Consider the following 19,728-nt stretch of genomic DNA (forward strand, 5'->3'; position numbering starts at 1 on the left):
TAGAGAAACATCAATGTGAGAGAGACACGTGCTCTTGACTGGGAATTGAACTGGCACAATGGGGTGCCCTCCTCCATGAAGTCACTCAAGTTCTAGATGTCATAAGCCCCCTTCAACACATGGGTTCCAAGGTTGCCCTGGGGGTCATGTCTGCTCCCGGCAGTCAGAGATGAGAAGAGCATGGACAGCTCTGGGGGGAGGTTTGAGTCTCATAAAATGTCTACTCGCATTTTATTTTCTAGAACTCAGTCATATGCGTCCATTAGAGCCAGGGACGGGCGTGCTGGGTTGCGGGGGGGGGGGGGGGGGGCGGGTATAGCTCCTGGTTAGGCAGTCACAGTGCTGTGCTATGTTGAAGGGAGACAACCAATTTTTTGAGTGGAAAGTTAGCTGATCTCCCACAATTTTAAACAGAAAATTAATAATGTGAACTTTCAGCTCTGTCCTCTAACCTCCCAGCCCTTGGACTCACTGAAAAGGGGGATTTGTCAGAAGTTGGGTTTGAGGTGAGGGGCCTTCTTCACCCACTCAATTTGGGAAGGAAGAAGAGAAGGAGCAAGCAGGGCATCTTTCTTTACACAACGACGTCCTCCCTGTTTTGGTAAAAAATCCCTCTCAGGCTGAGCAATTACTAACTGCTGGCTTTCAGGATTTTTTTTTTAAACAAAGGAATTGAAAAGCTGAACCACTCTGCCCTTTGCTCCCCTGAGTGAGAGTGGGCAGAGGACTGGATGGAAGGGCGTAGGAACCTGGAACAAGAGCCTAAGCAGCAGGACGCTTTGCCATTACTTCCTGCTCCTTGAATGCCAGGCTGTGGGGGTGGGCAGTCCTCCTGCTAACGGCAGCCCCCGGTGGGTAGGTGCTGCCTGCTGCAGAGGGGCTGGGACAGCCACTCCGGAAGCCAGCGAAGCCAATTTTATGGGAGAAGCCTTCTTTGTTAAAACCCAAATCCAATCAAACCTTGGCTCTCTAGCTGCAGATTTAGTATCAACCACGCTCTCCTCAAATTCGTTTTGTCACAGAGCCCCAGGCACTCTTGGCCCCGCGAGAACCAAAGCAAATGGGCTTCCTGTGTGCAGAACCGGACGCCTGTGACTTAGGAGGATCGGGTCTGACACACAGCTGGTATCTGCTCAGACCAGTGACCCTAACAAATCAATCTGCAGAGCTGAGGCTCTGATGTCCACAAAAGGGAGAGGGCTGCTCACCATTCAGAATAAGTCTTTCCCTACTGCAAGCTGTTTTTTTAAAATTAAGATCTGACTCATGGTGCATTTCAAACACAATGCCGTTCACACTCGCCTTGCCAAGGGTACAGCAACTGTGTAAGTGAGGCTCTGCCATATCAGCATAAGGCCCTCGGCCACGCCCTGGGCTCCAGGCTCTGCCAGCCCAGCTGTCCCCGCCCAAACAGGTGGCGTAAAACAATAGCTCCGAAGCCGAGGGCCGGCCAGACCCTCCAGCCGCCAAGCGTCCAGCCAGACTCCTGCAAGCAGCACCGTCGCCAGCCGCCACCGGCCGGCCAGTGCCCACACTCATGGAGCCCCGGCCGCTGCTCCTGCTCCTCGGCCTCTGCTCAGGTAAGTGCCGGTGTTGGGGGGCTCTTCTCTGAGGCTGACGCACTAGAGCCCCCAAACCAGAGCTTTGCTTCTGCACAGCATGGCAGGCGTCAGCAGCCCAGACCGCTGTCGGTTTCTCACCAATGTCTACTTGATTGGGTTTGGGGATAAAGGTTTTTAGTTTGTGTTAATCCATTAAACTGGATGCGGCTGGGCCAAGGGCTACAAAGTGGACAGCGTCCCTCCCTCCGTCGGTGCCTGGCCCCCACGCGCGCCTGTGACCAGGTTCGCCGCCGCCTCCACCTTCCCAGAGCTGCTCTCAGACTTGAACAACCACAGGGGCTTAGAGTGACGGCTTACGGCCGCAGACAATAAGGTTAACAAGCCCTTGGCTCCGGAGATTTCTTAACTTGAAGAGGCTTGATTGACAGCTCCAGGTGCCGGAGAGAGAAACCCATTCATCATTGTAATCAAACGCTCTCCATGCGCTGAAATATTTTGTAACTTTTTAAACTTCTGAAGTTAGAAAGTTCATACGAATGCTTTCTCGCCTACTTTATTTTGGAAGTACATTACTCTATGTAGGGGTGGGTTTGAAATGAAACCGTGAAACCTTGCACAGCCCTTGACCTTCATTCCACTCTGGAATGTGTCACAACACAGCAGCTGAAACGCTATCCTGAATCCCAAACTTCCGGTAGAGGAAGCTAGCGGTTTGCTGATTGCTTCACGGAAAAGCTTCCCGGTGACGTCATCCCGACCGAGAGGCCAGGCAGCTGACGTGCTGTGATTTCTCTTCTCTGATGTTGCTCTGGCAACACAGGCCTCTGGGCAAGAGAGGTGAAGAGCGTTATTGTGAACGTTTTTCAATGGCAGAGTTGAGGGAAACAGCCTAAACTCTAATAAATTCAGAGACATTACATCCGAGGGATTTGGACTTGATCCAACCAAAGCTGCCTGGTGGTGGCGGTGGTGTGTGTCTGCGTGTTTCTGTGTGTGTGTGTGTGTGTGTGTGTGTTTCTGTGTGTGTGTGCGCAAACACTACACTCAGTGAAAATTCTTACATTATATGCTTATGTATAAAAATCCTTAGGAGATCTCTTAGGATACCAAAAACCTCCAAAGATGCATGCTTAGCTACTTTAAAAGGCATGTGACATGTATTTAGATCAATCCTAGAATTTGCTGGTGTCAATTCACATGAGTGAATGCAGAGCTGGATGAGGCATTCCAACATCTTTGATTTTTTATTAGGGACACTGAGGCTGAAAGACATTATAAATCTTGGAATGTGATCACTTACAGACTGCGTTGGTTATGCACACGGTCAGAAAACAGCCTGAAATGTCAAAGGTGGCCACATACCTAGGCACGAGGCTGAGATAAGCATTACTTACCCACGGTGACTAGTAACCGTACAGGATTCCCTGCCTAACCCAGTGGGCATACAGACACAAACTGGACCAGTATGACACAAAACACACAGTGGAATCATGTTGGGCTTCCCTACTTAGAATCAGTTCTCTGTGGGCAAAATTCTCATCATATCAGGGATACATTTTCCTGTGTTAGCTTAATACATAATGATCTCTGTTCTATTTATATAGCTTTTTAAAAATGATTTCCTTTTAAAAATATGTTTTTATTTATTTCAGAGAGAGGAAGAGAAAGGGAGAGGGAGAGATGGATAGAAACATCAATGATGAGAGAAAATCATTGATCTGCTGCCTCTTGCACACCCAACCCTGGGGATCCAGCCTGCAATCCGGGCATGTGCCCTGACCAGGAATCAAACCTTGACCTCCTGGCTTATGGGTTGGTGCTCGACCACTGAGCCACACCAGCCCAGCTATATAGCATTTTTTTATTACAACTTTTCCTCTCTTCCATCTCAAGAATCCCAACTATGTTATTGCCACCTCTCTTATAGCATGTTACTTTCCAATTTGTCCAGTTATTTATGTGAGTGACAAATGGCAATCACCATGAGGGTAGGAAGACAGGATTTATGTCTGATTCACTTTTGATTATCTCAAAGCTCCTAACACAATGCTTTGCACACAGTAAATGTACAACAAATATTTGATGAACGAATTAAGGTTACTGCTGTCTGAATTAGGATGATTTTGCTGAAACGGGACATTATTTATTTGTTTGTCTGTATGGTTACTGACTCACACCCTACCTTTTAAGGAAAGTATTTACTGTGACTCATTGGCTTTAGGAGGAGTTGGTCCCATTCTCCAGACCATGTTGGAGTCAGGAACAGAATCATAGATTCTGACCTCAAGTTTTCTAACACTCTACCCTGTTTTGAGGAGGAAAGAAGGACAAATGCTAATGAGCCTAATCTAAGAAATGGAGACTCAGAAATTCCTGAGAAATTCACTCAGGAAGGAGCAAGGGCCTTGTGATTGGCCGGTGGGAGAGGAGGAAATGGGTGTAACTGGCGCGCTGAGCCGTCCTGTCTCCTGTCTCCAGTCCTGCCCTCTCCCTGGCGGGCCATAGCGTTGGCCTGCATAGTTTCCCTGCTACATAATGCCAGCCATCTGCTCTATCTGTTGCTTTTAGTATGTTCTTCCTGTCAAACCGGAATAAACCATCACTTGAAAATAAGCAGCCCAGGGCAGTGCCAAAGCAGTAGCGTCACTCGGTGGCCAAGGCACTCAGTGGCCATGCCCGTCCCCTCCCCCTCTGTGCTGAGTGGGGCCCGAGATAGACAGGCCAGGAGGACGGAGGATCACTGTGTCCCAGGGGCTTCACGGGGTGACTGCAAGCATTGAGTCTCTGGACAACATGCTCTTGGAGAGTCCTCGAATGCAGGAGGTTTGGGGAGATGCCGTGTGAAAGCTCTGCATAGACCCTCTGGGGTTTGCAAAACTGGGAACTAGGCAGGCTGGGTCCGAGGTTCCCCACAGACACTCCAGGGAGGTCATAACGATGAGTTTAAGATGCACTGAATGCAAATGACACATGTACCTTTAGGGAGGAGGGAAAGCGCGAGGTCCTAGTGCAGCGGTTCTCAACCTGTGGGTCGCGAACAATGAAAATACATCCTGCATATCAGATATTTACATGATGATTCATAACAGTAGCAAAATTACAGGTATGAAGCAGCAACGGAAATAATTTTATGGTTGGGGGTCACCACAACATGAGGAGCTGTATTAAAGGGCCGCGGCATCGGGAAGGCTGAGAACCACTGCAAGTGTCAGGCTGCCCCTTTCACAGTCCCGCCTCTAACCTACTGGGAACCACGGACACTGGTCAGCTGTCTGCGCCCCAGTTTTCCCATTTGGAAAACAGGGTGAAGGCGTGCTCGTCGGGCTGCCATAAGGACTTAATAAGTCAACACAAGACAGGGCCTTCAATGAAGCTCATGGGCTAATTGAAGTGCACTCTGGAGGGATAAAAATGTGTCAGCAACATTGGTTATTTCCAGCTGCATCAGAGTACTGGCTGAGAAAGAGTGGCAGAGAGCATGGGCCCTGGGTTTGAACACTCGCTCCCCCCCTTATGAAATCCGGGCAAGTATTCACCTCTCTGTGCCTCAGTTTCCGCATCTGTAAAGTGAGGACAAAAACAGCACCTACCACACCCCATTCTGAGGGTACAAAGAGTTAGGATGTACAAAGTGGGTCCGAGAGTGGGACATAAGTTGAATAGGTCAGTTATTTTTATTACTAAACATAGAAAAAGTAATTACTTTTTATTTTATTTTGTTGACAAACTCTTCAAACTTAATATCCAAGGAGAAAAATAATAACCTGTCTTAGAGGGAGTAGGCTAACACTACTGGGGAAAAGAGAGCATCTCTTTCATTCCATTTTTAATTGTCTTGGCCCAGGGAGAAGGTCCGGGGGTTTCAGCAATAACCAGCGGAAAGGGGAGCTCTGGTTACATGAATCTAGGCAAACGGATCGTGTGTCTGCTTCCTCTCCCAGCCCTGAACAGGCAGTCCCCCATCCACCCTGGGTTTGAGTTACAAAGACCCTTCACAAGGCATTTGCTGGAATCTGGAACACTTTTTCTCGTTGGAATAATGTTGAGCAGTTTCCAAGACAGCCACAGCTCACCCATGATGTTAAGAGTTAGTGCAGGGGCACCAGGCAGCGTGACAGGCGCTAATCCCCGCTCTGCCCCAGCCGCGTGACCTTGCACAGGTCGGCCAACCTCTGAGTCTCAGCCAGCCTGCCTGCCTGCCTCCCCGGAAGCTGGAGAGGACCACATAGCAGTGGCCATAAAAGGGCTCTGAGCCCCAGGAGTACTGATGATACTGCTTTTCATCCTGAAAGAAAACGCAGTAAAGATTCCTTGGAGCCGCTCGTGCACCAAATCAGGGCCCCAAACCCAGGTTGGCAAAGCACCGTTTTCACTCTGTCTTAACAACTCAACTGGGAGATGTACCCACCAGCAGTATTTTTTAAATTATGGTAAAATACACATGATATAAAATTTACCATAGTAAAATACACATTACATAAAATTACCACTTTACAGTGAACTATTTAGTGGCATTAAGTATTTAAAATGTTGCACAACCATCACCACTGTCTAGTTTCAGAACTTTTTCACCCCAAAAGGAAACTCCGCACCCATGAGCAGTCTCTCCCCAGGCCCCTGTCCCTCCAGGCCCTGGTAACCACTAATGTCTATCCTGGACATCTATAATAATAGAAGTGTAGTATGCAAATCGACTGAATGCCCGAACAGCAGAATGAACGTCCGGACAACCTTCCGGACGAAGTCGGGGCTGCGAGGGCCGAGCCCCTTGCACAAATTTTGTGCATCAGGCCTCTAGTTTCTTATAAATGGGATCATGCAATATGTGCTCTTTTGTGTCTGATTTCTTTCATGTGGCATAATGTTTTCAAGGTTAACCCATGTTATAGCATGCATCAATACTTCATTTCTTTTTCTGGCTGAATAATAGTCCACTGCATGGTTAAACCACAATTTGTTCACCCACTTACCTAGGGATGGACATTTGGGTTGTTTCTATCTTTTAACTATTGTATATAATGCTGCTATGAACATTCAGGTACAAGGCTTTGTATAAACAATTCTTTTGAGATATACCCAGAAGTGAAACAGGTATGTCGTATGCTAATTCCATATAACTTGTGTGAGGAACCACCAAAATGTTTTCCACGGTGACTGCACCGTTTTACACCCTCATCCACAACATCTCAGGGTTCCTGTTTCTCCCCTGTGTGACCAACATTTGTCATTTCCACCTTTGCTGATTATGGCCATCCTAATGGGTATGACCCCGCATTGACTGTGGGCTGTCCCTAGCATCTGAGGCCAGCCAGTTGGAGATTTCATTACGCCAGGACCAGACTCTGAAGTACTGAGACTGGCTTTGGTGGGGACCCTTGTTCCTGCGTGTACATGTTCCTAGCAAAGATGATGCAGCCAGAAGCTGGATTAAGGAATGTCATCTGTCCAAAGGGCAGGTGTCATGCTAATCTGGCACGCCCCACGGAGAAGGGACCGCACCAGCAGCTGTGCCTGGACAGGACGGCAGGCAACACTAGCTGCACGTGGGAGCCCTTCAACAAGGGGTCCTGCGTGCCTTCCGTTCGCTGGTCACGCCTCAGGGGCTCGTGTCAGTGTCCGTGGGGGCGGGGAGCAGAATCTGACAGCGTGCATGCCATTTGCTTCCTCAGCTGGCCTGGTTCTGGGATCTGAGCACGAGACCCGTCTGGTGGCAAAGCTATTTGAACAATATAACAAAGTGGTGCGGCCAGTGGAGGACCACCGCCAGGTCGTGGAGGTCACCGTGGGCCTGCAGCTGATACAGCTCATCAACGTGGTGAGACGGAGTGCCCAGGCTCCCACGGCAACCCCCTCTCCCCGAGCATCCTCTCGGCTCCCCTTTCTGCCCCCTAAACATGGGTCTTGTCTTTCTTCAGGATGAAGTCAATCAGATCGTGACAACCAATGTTCGACTCAAACAGGTAATTCAGCTAGATAATTGCGTTTGTGTTGTTTGTTTTCACCCTGAAATTTAACCTGGGCCCAGAGTAAATCAATTTGGGCTAAAGGGGCATATACCAAAGTGTAAAAGTAAATACTTTGGGGGTGGTGGGATTATGGATCATATGTGTTGGTGTGTGTTTGTTTTTAGTGTTGTGCTTTTTCTGTGTGTATTAGTTTGCTAGGGCCGCTATAACAAAGCCACAAACTGGGTGGCTCAAACAACAGAGATACATTGTCTCGCAGTCCTTGAAGCCAAAGTCCAAAGTCAAGGTGTCGATAGGATGGGTTTCTTCTGCTTCAGCCCTCCCTCCTTTGCTTACAGTTGCCTGTTCGCATGTTCACATGGCATTCTTCATGAATATGTATCCATCTTCAAACACACCCTTTTTGTTTTTAAATTGGCCACCTTTGCCTCTTTGGGCAGACCTGTGCTTTTTTTAAAAAAAAAAAAATAGATTTTTATTGATTTCAGAGAGGAAGGGAGAGGGAGAGAGAGAAATATCAATGCTGAGAGGGAATCATGATTGGCTGCCTCCTGCACGCCCCCTACTGGAGTTCAAGCCCGCAACCCAGGCATCTGCCCTTGACGGGAATTGAACCCAGCACCCTTCAGTCCGCAGGCTAATGCTCTAGCCACTGAGTCAAACCGGGTAGGGCCAAACCCGCCCTTCTTAAAAGGACATCACTCGTATTGGGTGGGGCCCACCTTAGTGACCTCATTTTCACGTAATTACCTCTGTAAAGACCCCCTCTCCTAATAAGGTCATATTCTGAGGTACCAGGGGTTAGGACTTCAATACTGAATTTGGGGGAGATGTAATTTGATCCATAACATCGTGTTATCCGATGTTGCCTCATTGGGCACTTATTACTTTTATACTATAGGAAGAATTATACTTGTAAAAAATGATGCTGCCTTCTTGAGGAAAATGTTCAAATTGTGTCATTCTCCTTCCGTGGGGTGGCAGATGTGGCATGGTAGAGCTGCCACCGCCTAGCGGTGAGACTTGGAGGTACCGCTGCTTTCCCATCTGAAAAATGGGGTCAATGCCACGCTTACGTCCCAGGACTTTTGTGAGGACTGAACCGTCGTTATCGGTAACCTGCTTATAACTGTGCCCGCATGTAGCCAGTCAGTGCAAGTGTTAGCTGGTGTGAGCTGAAGTGAAGGCTGAATTCTGAGTCAAACCTTTCTTACCATAGCACAGTTTCTGTCGCTATCTGAATGATCATGCCCACCAGAGCTCTTGATAACCCTGGATTGTTTTAAAAGGTGTTTAGCTTTCTAATCAGCGAAAAGTTTTCATTTCTAGCAATGGGTGGATTACAACCTAAAATGGAATCCAGACGACTATGGCGGCGTGAAAAAGATCCACATTCCCTCCGAAAAGATCTGGCGCCCAGACTTGGTTCTCTATAACAAGTAAGCGAGACAGCCGGCTGGGCGGGGAGGGGCATCCCCGGGGAGGGGAGCCAATGCCCTAACAGAAGGCCACCTCTCGGTGTGCGTCAGGAACCCAGAGCCAAGCTGGCATGCTAGGGGCCATATGGCGTCTCATGTTATGAAGAGAAACAATTATCCGAATCAAATTGAATCAGGGCTGTGGGTGAGGGACATTTCATCCCCGAGAGCTCCTGCCGGGTGCGTGGCAACTATCCAAGGGACCCAAACCTCCTATAATTGAGTTCCTTGGAATTAAATGTCCTTCCTACCAATCGGCCTGGACCTCCTGAGGCTGTTGCTCGTCAAACCCTCGTGGCATCCCAAGATGCCATGCAGCTGATGGCCCAGGGAGCCGATGTGGCCCACCCATAGGCTCTGTGACAGACCACATGCCATGAAATTAAATGTGATTCAAGGCACTCTGCTTTCACGACTTGCTCATTATCACACTCTCATTGGCCAGGGAATGTGCATTCAAAGTGCATCCGTCCCAGGCAGAGCACACAGCACTGGCCTGGAGGATTTGCACCTGATTCCACAGCATGTTTGGGGCGAGAGGCTGTGTGTGCTGCACACTTACCAGGAAAGGTGGCCATGGCTAGTGAGTGGAAATGATACCCTGTATGGCCGACCACCCCTACTTCGATGTTCTCCCTGCATATTTCCAGTTATAACTGGGATTCGAGCTTTTCCAGTTATAATCTGGGATCCAGATTATCCAATCATTTGTGTGAACTTTTCGGACAAGTATGCTCATTGGGCAAAGTGTCTTGTGCTGGTTGAGTTTCTCTTCCAGTAAGAATGAGAGCGAGGTGATGAACGCCTCTGGTCCTGTTCACAAGCTTGCTCAGGGACACCTGTTGGGGGAGAGCCCTGTCGCCCGGCTGAGAGGGAGACTTGGGGGGTCCTGTGGCCTCTGCTCCGTGGAAGGCCCCAGAGCGCAGTTCTCTGGAGAGAGCCCACCTCCATCCCGAGGAAAGCTCAATGGGAAGAAAATCCTCCTGATTCATGTCCCTGAGAGTCATCAAGGCAGACCCAGCCACCTGTGTACACCCGCGCCCTGCCCTTGGCCAAGGCCTGGACACAGGCTGTCTGCAGGACAAGCGGACTGCTCACGGAACAAGGCCTGCAGAAGTGGCCTTTTGTTTTTTTTAATCTCTACCATGTTGGATATTTTTTAACAAGAAATTAGTGCCAATATTTGAAAATATCACATCAAAACCCAGGCTTTTAGCATCTCTAGAAAACTCCAACATTCAAGAATATGGAAACTTTGGGTTTAAAAATGTAGATTTTTAGCTTCTAAAAGAAAATCTAAATATCTGGCCACCCTGGGCCTTTTCTCCCCTCGGGACAGCACAGGCAGAGCTGAGTGGCACCTTCGTCAGAGGCAAGAGAGGCTATCCCTTCACACAGCCTCACCCCTCCCTCCTTCCTCGCCTGCCTGACTCTGGAAGCATCTGAGTGTGTGATCCCACCCCACCGAGTCCTAAATAGTTCTCACAAAGGTATTGGACACCTTCCTTAGCCTGCTTGTCACAGTAATGAGCCACTGGATGTGTTCTTATTTAAAACTAGAGGCCTGGTTCACGAATTGGTTCACGGGTGGGGGGCCTGGCCATGATCAGGATCAATGGGGGTGCTGGCTGGCCAGGGGGAGGGACCATAGGAAGTTGGCCGCCCCCCCCCCATTGGAGCCAATTTGCGGGGGGGTGGGGGGGGGGAGAAGCCTGCCATGGGAGGTTGGCTGTGGGAATGCACTGACCACCAGGGGGCAGTTCCTGCATTGAGTGTCTGCCCCCTGGTGGTCAGTGTGCATCATAGCAACCAGTTGACCGATCATTCAGTCTTTCAGTCGCTTAGGCTTTTATATGTATAGATTCCTAGGTTTTCCCCAGTTAACTTTCAAAGTATAGAGGGAGGGGATAGATGGAGATGATTACCAATACTAGAAATCACTGAGAAGAAAAAGATCTGGGATGCAGTGGGTTAGTGTTACCTGATATTTCTTTAACACTAGATTCCCAGATTCCTCCCCAGGTAATCTGATTCATGCTTAGATGGTGCTCAGGAATCTGTCTTTTAACATGCACCCCAGAGATTCTTGTTATCAGTCAAATTTGGGAAACATTGACACAGACAAGAAGCGACACTGCCTGAAAGACAGCTTCTATAATTAACGCCCGAGTAATTAACCGCTGTCTCCCCTTTTGTCCCACCGTAGTGCAGATGGTGACTTTGCCATCGTCAAGTTCACCAAAGTGCTCCTGGACTACACTGGCCACGTCACGTGGACACCCCCGGCCATCTTCAAAAGCTACTGTGAGATCATCGTCACCCACTTTCCCTTTGATGAGCAGAACTGCAGCATGAAGCTGGGCACCTGGACCTATGATGGCTCCGTGGTCGCCATCAACCCGGTAGGTGGTGACCTTGCGTCCTGAGGTTGGGTTCAGGCGAAGCATGATTCAGGTCTTTGGCTCTGCCCCTTCGTGATCAGAGGCTCTCGGCACCATTGAGAGCCCGGGGGACCAACTAGTTGGATGGCTCTCAATTGGTTGGTTAAGTCCTTGATGTGCTGCCTGTGAAAATCACCTGGACGCTAAAATGAAGTCCCAAGAATATGTGTCTAATCCATCTGGGATGGGGCTAGGGCACCAATATGTTTTAAAGCTCCTAGGTGACTTGAATGTATAACCAACATGGAGAATTCCAGTAGCTCCAACACCCTCATTTGATAGGAAAGGAACCTAAGACCTAAAAGTGGAAGTGACCCAGAGTCCCACCTGGGTATGTACCAGCGCTGGGATCTGTGGCCTTGTCGCAGGTGATTGTGAAACCCTGGTCCTCCTCGGGGAGACGTGGCTGGGTTTTCAGTTTGATTTCATCTTCTCAGGAAAGCGACAAGCCAGACCTGAGCAACTTCATGGAGAGCGGCGAGTGGGTGATCAAGGAGTCCCGGGGCTGGAAGCACTGGGTGTTCTACGCCTGCTGCCCCTCCACCCCCTACCTGGACATCACCTACCACTTCGTCATGCAGCGCCTGCCCCTCTACTTCATCGTCAACGTCATCATTCCCTGCCTGCTCTTCTCCTTCCTGACCGGCCTGGTGTTCTACCTGCCCACAGACTCAGGTGGGTGCCGTTGCCATGGCTGTGGCTGCTGATGCTAACAGATCTTGTGCTGCTGTTTCAGGAAAAGCCAGAAATAATTATAGGCTAATAAACAAATACAGGCAGACACACTCAAATCATCATCCCTCGGAGGGCACGCTTACCGAGTGGCCATGTATAGTGGTGAGAGAGTTGAACGAGACCTTGAAGATGCACATACATAGCTCAGTCTACTTAAAGGAAATAATCACCAATACCTACTTGTTGAATACCTACTGTGTGCTGGATAAGGCGTGGATCACAGACATACCTCATGCCATTTCCCCTGGGCAGTCACTTGCTCTACACTGACCAATCAGGTCTTGCCTCTGTTGCCACTGCTGGCCACTTGAAAATAGCTTTTGCCAATCTTTTCCCAGATGGCAGTGTCTTTGTGCACAAGACTGTACTCCCCAAGAGGCAGTGCTTCCTCACCTATCAGCCCACACAGCTTACCTCCCACTGAGTCAGCACATCTCACCAAACAACAGCAATGGACAGAAAACAGGAACGGGGTCTCTATACATCTGCCAGCAGGTCCCTAATCATAAGGAATTTATGACTGACAAGTGTGTATGTGTGTGTGGGCGGGGGGCAGATGGTACAGACAGTCCTCAAACTTATGACAAGTCAAATTTTATCAAAATTATAAGAAAAAAAAAAAACCTCACAAAAGTCTAAATCCAACTTTCCAACAAGGAAAAAAAAAAAAGACTATGCATTCATTCATTCAACATACAGTACTTGTTGAATAACTGTTAGGCAGCAGGAATACAGTGGAAACGAAGGCAGAATTCGCCCCCACAGAATCTATGCTCTAGTGATTGTACTTAGTTTTAAACAAATGATCACAAACAAATATTTCTTCAACTTTCTAATCAAATGAAGCTCCTTAAAGTAAAGAGAGAGAGAGCAATAGTCAGGCAATATAAAAACTACTCACAGTTTCTATACATGATTTATGCTTGGAAAGTATTTTTTAACAGTGAGATGCTTGATGAATGTTAACTATTATTATTATCACTATTATTAATCAAGAAATGGGATGTAAGTTGATCGGTATTTCATATTTATAATTCTGTCTTCTTTTTCACCTTTAAAGGCTTTCCTCCTCACTAGGTAGAATTCCACTCACAAGGTAGACTGCTAACTTCTTGTTTGCACCTGCTCTGTATCCTGCATACACTCCTAGCATCTGGAAGCATCCTGTGTGGGGTGGGCGGGGCCCAGGGGGAGCTCCATACTGGAAAGCAGGATACCACGAGGGTTTCCCAGGACACAAACAGCAAGACCAGCCCAAGGGAAGCCCCTCCCAGCGGCTCTCCCCTGCCCCTAAGGTGGGGTTCCCCACAAAAGCATCCCGATTCCCTTCAGCCCCGCCCTTCTCGTTTGCCATTCTTGCCTAAGCAAGACTGCAACAGGGAATCCTTCACCCTGAAATTGTAGGGCCTGGAGAAAGAAGGCGAGGCAGAGCACTCCCTGGTCCCTGCATATGAAAAAAACAAAACAAAACAATCATCCTCTTTAGCCGAAAGTCCATGGTGTGATATCACTGATTTCGTTTTCTCAGTTTGGGTCTTACCCTTGCTCTCATCATGAGAAAATTATACCTGAGCCTCTGGCTGCCCACCCACCGGCTGCCCACCCACCGGCAGGGTAACGAGCAGGCCAGTGTTGTGAGGTTGACGACGTTCTGCTGCAGATGGGAAAACTGCCACCCGGGACTAGCATGTACCTTGGCTCCCTGGGCTCCGCCAAGAAGTGGGATTCTGGGGCAGGAGATGAAGCCCCTGTTTCCTGCCTGGCGGCCTCTAATGAAAACACCTGCCACGTTCCAGTGTCTGCAGAGTTGAGGTGCCAAGGTCTCACAGGAGATTCTGCCCAAAATGTGTCCCCAGAATGAGGCTTGGAGAAATGCCTGTCACATTCCTCTCCCCCGAGGGTTTCAGTGGGGTCTTGGTCTGAGAGAGCAGCCAGAGCAAAGGACACAGACTGGGGAGCTTCAAAATCAGACATTTCCCGTCTCGCAGCTCTGGAACCTGGAAGTCCGAGATCAAGGTATCAGCCGGGGTGGTTTCCTCTGGGGCCTCTCTCCTTGGCTCACAGATGCCAGTCTCCTCCTCGTGTCCTCACCTGGTCTTTCCTCTCTGTGTGTATCTGTGTCCCTCTTAGGAGGACACCAGTCAAGTTGGATGAGGACCCACCCTGAGACCTCATCTATATATATAAAAGGCTAATATGCTAAGGTCCGACCATCTGACAGGTTGCTATGATGCGCACTGACCACCAGGGAGCAGATGCTCAATGCAGGAGCTGCCGAGCTGCAGTGACTTGGCAGCGGTGGTTCTCGGGTGACGCACCCGAAACCAGAGAGGAGGGAGCCCGATTCCTCGCAGGGCTACACGATTCCACCTTCGGCTGCAAGTTATGTTGTTGCTGGGGCACTGCTGGCCCCGAATCTGGTTTACTGCACACTTGTGTTTGCATTCCACACCCTGTACGACAGCAACTTTGCAGAGTGCCTTCTCGCACTCGGGGACCCCTCAGGGGATGTCGGAGAGCTGGTTATGCTGGTTATGGCCCAATCCTGGCAGGCCAGGCCAAGGGACCCCACCTGCTATGGGACCCTGCTCACTCTGCAGACGCCCTTCGAGCAGTGCCACCCCAGGTGCGGTCGGCCGGGGAGGGACCATGGGAGGTTGGTTCCAGGGCATGTCTGGCCCGTCTTGTCCAGTCCCACTCCACCAACCACCTTCTAATTAATTTCCTTTCAATGTGCACAAATCTGTGCACCGGGTCACTAGTTTTAATTTAATTACCTCCTCAAAGGCCCCGTCTCCAAACAGTCACTGCGTGCTGAGGCTTAGGGCTTCAACATATAAATCTGAGAGGAGCAACAGTTCAGGCCGTAACAGGTGGGCGGTTGTGTTTCGTCTCCATTTTGTCCAGGAGAGAAGATGACCCTGAGCATCTCTGTGCTGCTGTCCCTCACCGTGTTCCTGCTGGTCATCGTGGAGCTGATCCCCTCCACCTCCAGCGCGGTGCCCTTGATCGGGAAATACATGCTCTTCACCATGGTGTTCGTCATCGCATCCATCATCATCACCGTCATCGTCATCAACACGCACCACCGCTCCCCCAGCACCCACGTCATGCCCGACTGGGTGCGGAAGGTGAGAGAGCGAGGCCCCTGCAAGCTCCGCACAGGCCCACCATCCCCTCAAGGGCATCTACAGGGCTTCCGCCCCCGCTTGTCCCCGTGGCCAGCGGAATTCCGCTCACCCTTGTGGGTACTCAGAGCTGAACGTCCTTTCTGGGCCGTAAGGCATTTTTGGAAGGAACATTCTTGGGCGTCTTTCTAGAGATAAATAACCCACATAGCTTCCTCGGAGAGAGAAGAAAACCAGAATTAACAAAGCTCACCTCTAATTCAAGCTTTAAGAACCTCTTTAATTAGCGATGATAAATAAATCACTGTCCTTTTTATTCAAATGCTGGGAAATTCTCGCGGTTTCTGTTTGTATGGCTTGTGGTTCGTGAAGAGGTAGCTTATTTTTTGCTGGTGGGATCATCTGCAGAGAATAGGGCTAGAGATGAGGGGAGGCTTGATGAGAGATGGTCAAAAGTGAGTTCTAATGGGGAACTTGGTCTCAAGTCTTTACATTTTTGAAATGTAAAATGTGTGCACATTTCAAATGTCAGTTGTTGTTGTTTTTTATATAAAATTTCACAGACACACAAATGGCCAGGATCTTTTGTGTAAAATTAAAAATATTTGTCATGAATTGACAGAAACCACTGCTCACAATGTATTCTTTTGAGAAGAAATGGTCTCTGTTTGTATCAATGGTCCCTTTTCTGTCTTTCCGTCTGGAAGACAAAACAGGCTGGCGCTTAACATGTTAAGTGACTTCTGGCAATACCTGTCTTGCATTTTTTCAGAAACAAGAAATGAAAGAAAATAGTTTAGCTGTTTTGTGGGGCCAGAGCTATATATATATATAAAATATATTTCATTGATTCTTTTTACAGAGACAAAGGGAGAGGGATAGAGAGTCAAAAACATCAATCAGCTGCCTCCTGCACACCCACCACTGGGGATGTGCCCGCAACCAAGGTACATGCCCCTGACTGGAATCAAACCTGGGACCCCGCAGTCCTCAGGCCGACGCTCTATCCACTGAGCCAAACCAGTCAGGGCTATATTTTTATCCTGAGAGACCTTTTCTTTAACTATATGATCTTGAAAGAAGCAGGTACCTGCAGGGGGTCCAGAAGCTAAGCATCACTGGTTTCTCGCGAGTTCAACAGCTGCATACAGGTGCCCTCCAGTGGCGAAATGCTCACATGACAGAATCGGCGCTGTTAACCAGTGTAATTCCACAGGCCTCGGGCTATGTGTGTACTAGTCCAGTGATTCCCAAAGTGGGCGCTACCGCCCCCTGGCGGGCGCTGCAGCGATGGGGGGGGGGGCGGTGATGGCCACAGGTGCATTTGGGGGCATATATCTTTCTGTTTAATTGCTATTAAAATTTAAAAAAAAAATTAATTTCCAGGGGGCGCTGAGTAATATTTTTTCTGGAAAGGGGGCGGTAGGCCAAATAAGTTTGGGAACCACTGTACTAGTATGAAGGAATCTTTGAGAAAATTGAGTAAAGTCCTTTTGTTTTAAGGACAAAGAGGCGGAGGCCCAGAGAAGCCGAATGACTTGCCTAAAGTTACGTTGCTAATCCAAAGTCCGAGTCTGACGCTTGCCTTGCTGGCCATTATTCTCATAAATGGATTTCTTTTCCAACGGTAGGTTTTTATCGACACCATCCCAAATATCATGTTCTTCTCCACAATGAAAAGGCCGTCCAGAGAAAAACAAGACAAAAAGATCTTCACCGAAGACATTGACATTTCGGACATTTCTGGGAAGCCGGGGCCTCCACCCCCCGCCTTCCACTCTCCCCTGATCAAGCACCCGGAGGTGAAAAGTGCCATCGAGGGCATCAAGTACATCGCAGAGACCATGAAGTCAGACCAGGAGTCCAACAACGTAAGCACCGTGGCTTGAAACCCACGCCTCTGGGTTTAAAGAATCAAATGCTCGAGTGCAGGTGGGTGGGTGGGGTTTCAGAGGCAGCTACTGACCTAAGGTAAGGCTGGTGACCGCCGCTCGGCCACCTCAGTGAGTCAGCATTTTGAGTAACCTATTCAACATAGGAAGATCGCAATGCCAGCCGAAGGATGCTGAGGGCTTTGCGACCTACAAGGTAAATGGCTGTAAAAGATGCGTAACCTGCACTGTGGGCCGAATGACCACCTTAAGGACATTCTAACCTTTTCCTCCCTCCCAGGCGGCTGAGGAATGGAAGTATGTTGCAATGGTGATGGACCACATTCTCCTTGGAGTCTTCATGCTCGTCTGTATCATCGGAACCCTAGCTGTGTTTGCAGGTCGGCTCATTGAATTAAATCAGCAAGGATGAGCAGAAAGCTGAGCTGAGCACCAGGCCCCAGCGCCAGGCAGAGCAGAGAAAGGTGGGCAAACAGGAAGACGTGCCCACTGGGATATAAGCTCACTGATCAAACATTTAATTTTCTGTTTGCATGATTAGCCATAATGATTTACATTTATCACATGGCCTCAAAGTGTTGTCACCTTGCTTCTCCCTTCAATCTCTGTCGGCCTGGAGAGTGAACCCCTTTCAGTAAATCAAACTGGATCTCTACAGTAAGTTTCCACCCCAGTGTTGTCTGGAAGTTTTGCCCAGAATAGCTGAGGTTTTCTGTTGGCTTGTTTTTCTATTTTTATTGATTTAAGAAAAGAATGTATCCTTGGCTTAAAAGCCAGTTTTGTGCCTAGTGGGAAAGCCCCACCTACCAGTCCCAGGAAGGTAAAGCATTGGGTCTAGAGAGAAAGGAGACAGTAGACAGGCTGCCAAAATGCAAATTGCATCAAGCCCCCGGTGATAAAGTCCATGTCTACAACTGGTGGCCAAGGAAAGCGTTTTCTAGTCTAAGGCAGCATCTGGGTTTGATGCTCGGGGTTTGAGGGAACACGTCCTGGTTCCCAGGCACGAGGGAATCACCTCACAGACAAGATTTCTTTCATCCTCATGACTTTCGTACAGACGAGCAAACTGAACCTGAGGGAGGTTAAGTTCATTGCCTAAACCAGTGGTTCTCAACCTTCCGGCCCTTTAAATACAGCTCCTCATGTTGTGGTGACCCCCAACCATAAAATTATTTTCCTTGCTACTTCATAACTGTAATTTTGCTACTGTTATGAATCGTAATGTAAATATCTGATATGTAGGATATATTTTCATTGTTACAAATTGAACATAATTAAAGCATAGTGCTTAATCACAAAAACAGTATGTAATTATATATGTGTTTTCCGATGGTCTTAGGTGACCCCTGTGAAAGGGTCATGCAACCCCCAAAGGGGTCGCGACGCACAGGTTGAGAACCGCTGACCTAGGCCATTCTGTCACTCTGGTCAGTGTCTTGAGCGCTTCAGTGTCAGTGTCCACCATCTTTCTGCCTTCCCCATGGGACTTCCTCCTCCCTCCTACCCCTTATTCCATGGAGAATATCCTTTAGCGACCTCCTAGCCACTGTAATTCACGCAGGACTAGAAAATGTGCAGCCTGGGCCTTGGATCACACCTGCCCCACACCAGTGCCGGGCAGAGCAGGGAACGGCACTTCGGGTGGCCTGACTGAACCCCGGGTCTGTCTACTTCTCCGCCGGGGCCCCCCCACACACCCAGGGCAGGACCGAGTGCCTTCATCTTTGAGTAAACTACAGGGAAAACAGTTTGGTGGCTCCTCAAAAAGCTAAACATAGAATCATCATATGCTCCAGCGATTCCACTCCCAAAAGAGCTGAGAGCAGGGACTTGCGCAGATACTGGTATGCCAAGTGCTCACGTGGCATTATTCACAGCAGCCAAAAGGTGGGAACAACCAAGGGCCCATCAGTGGATAAGCAAAATGTAGTCTACACATGCCGTGGAATAGTACTCAGCCTTAAAGAGCAATACAATTCTGATATATAACATGGATCAACCATGAACACATAGTGAACGAAATGCACCCGGCACAAAAGGACAATTATTGTATGATTCCACGTACATGAGGTACCTAGGGTAGGCAAATTCATGGAGATAGAAAGTAGGAGAGTGGTTCCCAGGGTTAGAGGAAGGGGCGAGTTACTGCTTAATGGATAGAGTTCCGGTTTAGGATGATGAAAAAGTTCCGGAAATGGACAGTGGTGAGGGTTGCACAACCTCACGAATGTACTTAATCCCACTGAATGGTACACTGAAAGACGCCTAAAGTGATACATGTTGTGCTATGAATATTTTATCACAATAAAAGGTGTTGTTGTTGTTTAAATCATAAACTGCTCCTGTGCTCATCCTTAAAATTGGTCCCTGGGTGATGATTGGCTGAAAACGGGGTCTGCTAGAGAAAATAGGTTCCCCTTGAGGAGTGCTCCTTTCTCTCTCTCCTTCCCTCCCTCCCTCCCTCCCTCCCTCTCCCCTCTCCACAAACATCCCTTAGGGGCCTAGCTCCCTCCTAGAACCAAGCCC

General features: G+C 48.8%; 1 protein-coding gene across 1 annotated transcript; it reads left to right on the plus strand.

Moving 5' to 3' along the window:
* Positions 1–1,443: 1,443 nt before the first annotated feature.
* Positions 1,444–19,528, plus strand: CHRNA1 (cholinergic receptor nicotinic alpha 1 subunit). The gene is made up of 9 exons (XM_081095284.1): positions 1,444–1,580; positions 7,232–7,377; positions 7,478–7,522; positions 8,858–8,967; positions 11,213–11,408; positions 11,885–12,122; positions 15,090–15,313; positions 16,942–17,181; positions 17,483–19,528. The coding sequence occupies exons 1-9, from the start codon at positions 1,538–1,540 to the stop codon at positions 17,612–17,614; spliced, it is 1,374 nt and encodes a 457-aa protein (XP_080951410.1). The 5' UTR covers positions 1,444–1,537; the 3' UTR covers positions 17,615–19,528.
* The last annotated feature ends 200 nt before the right edge of the window (positions 19,529–19,728 follow it).

The sequence above is a fragment of the Myotis nattereri genome (genome assembly GCF_964212035.1).
Source record: "Myotis nattereri genome assembly, chromosome: 7".
NCBI classification, from domain to species: Eukaryota; Metazoa; Chordata; class Mammalia; order Chiroptera; family Vespertilionidae; genus Myotis; species Myotis nattereri.

Bases quoted from the DNA above. Each gene is read 5' to 3' on its own strand.
- CHRNA1 (XM_081095284.1), top strand. From the start codon at position 1,538: ATGGAGCCCCGGCCGCTGCTCCTGCTCCTCGGCCTCTGCTCAG. The intron at 8,968-11,212 runs GTAAGCGAGACA...GTCCCACCGTAG, and splicing joins GACTTGGTTCTCTATAACAA to TGCAGATGGTGACTTTGCCA. The intron at 17,182-17,482 runs GTAAGCACCGTG...CCTCCCTCCCAG, and splicing joins CAGACCAGGAGTCCAACAAC to GCGGCTGAGGAATGGAAGTA.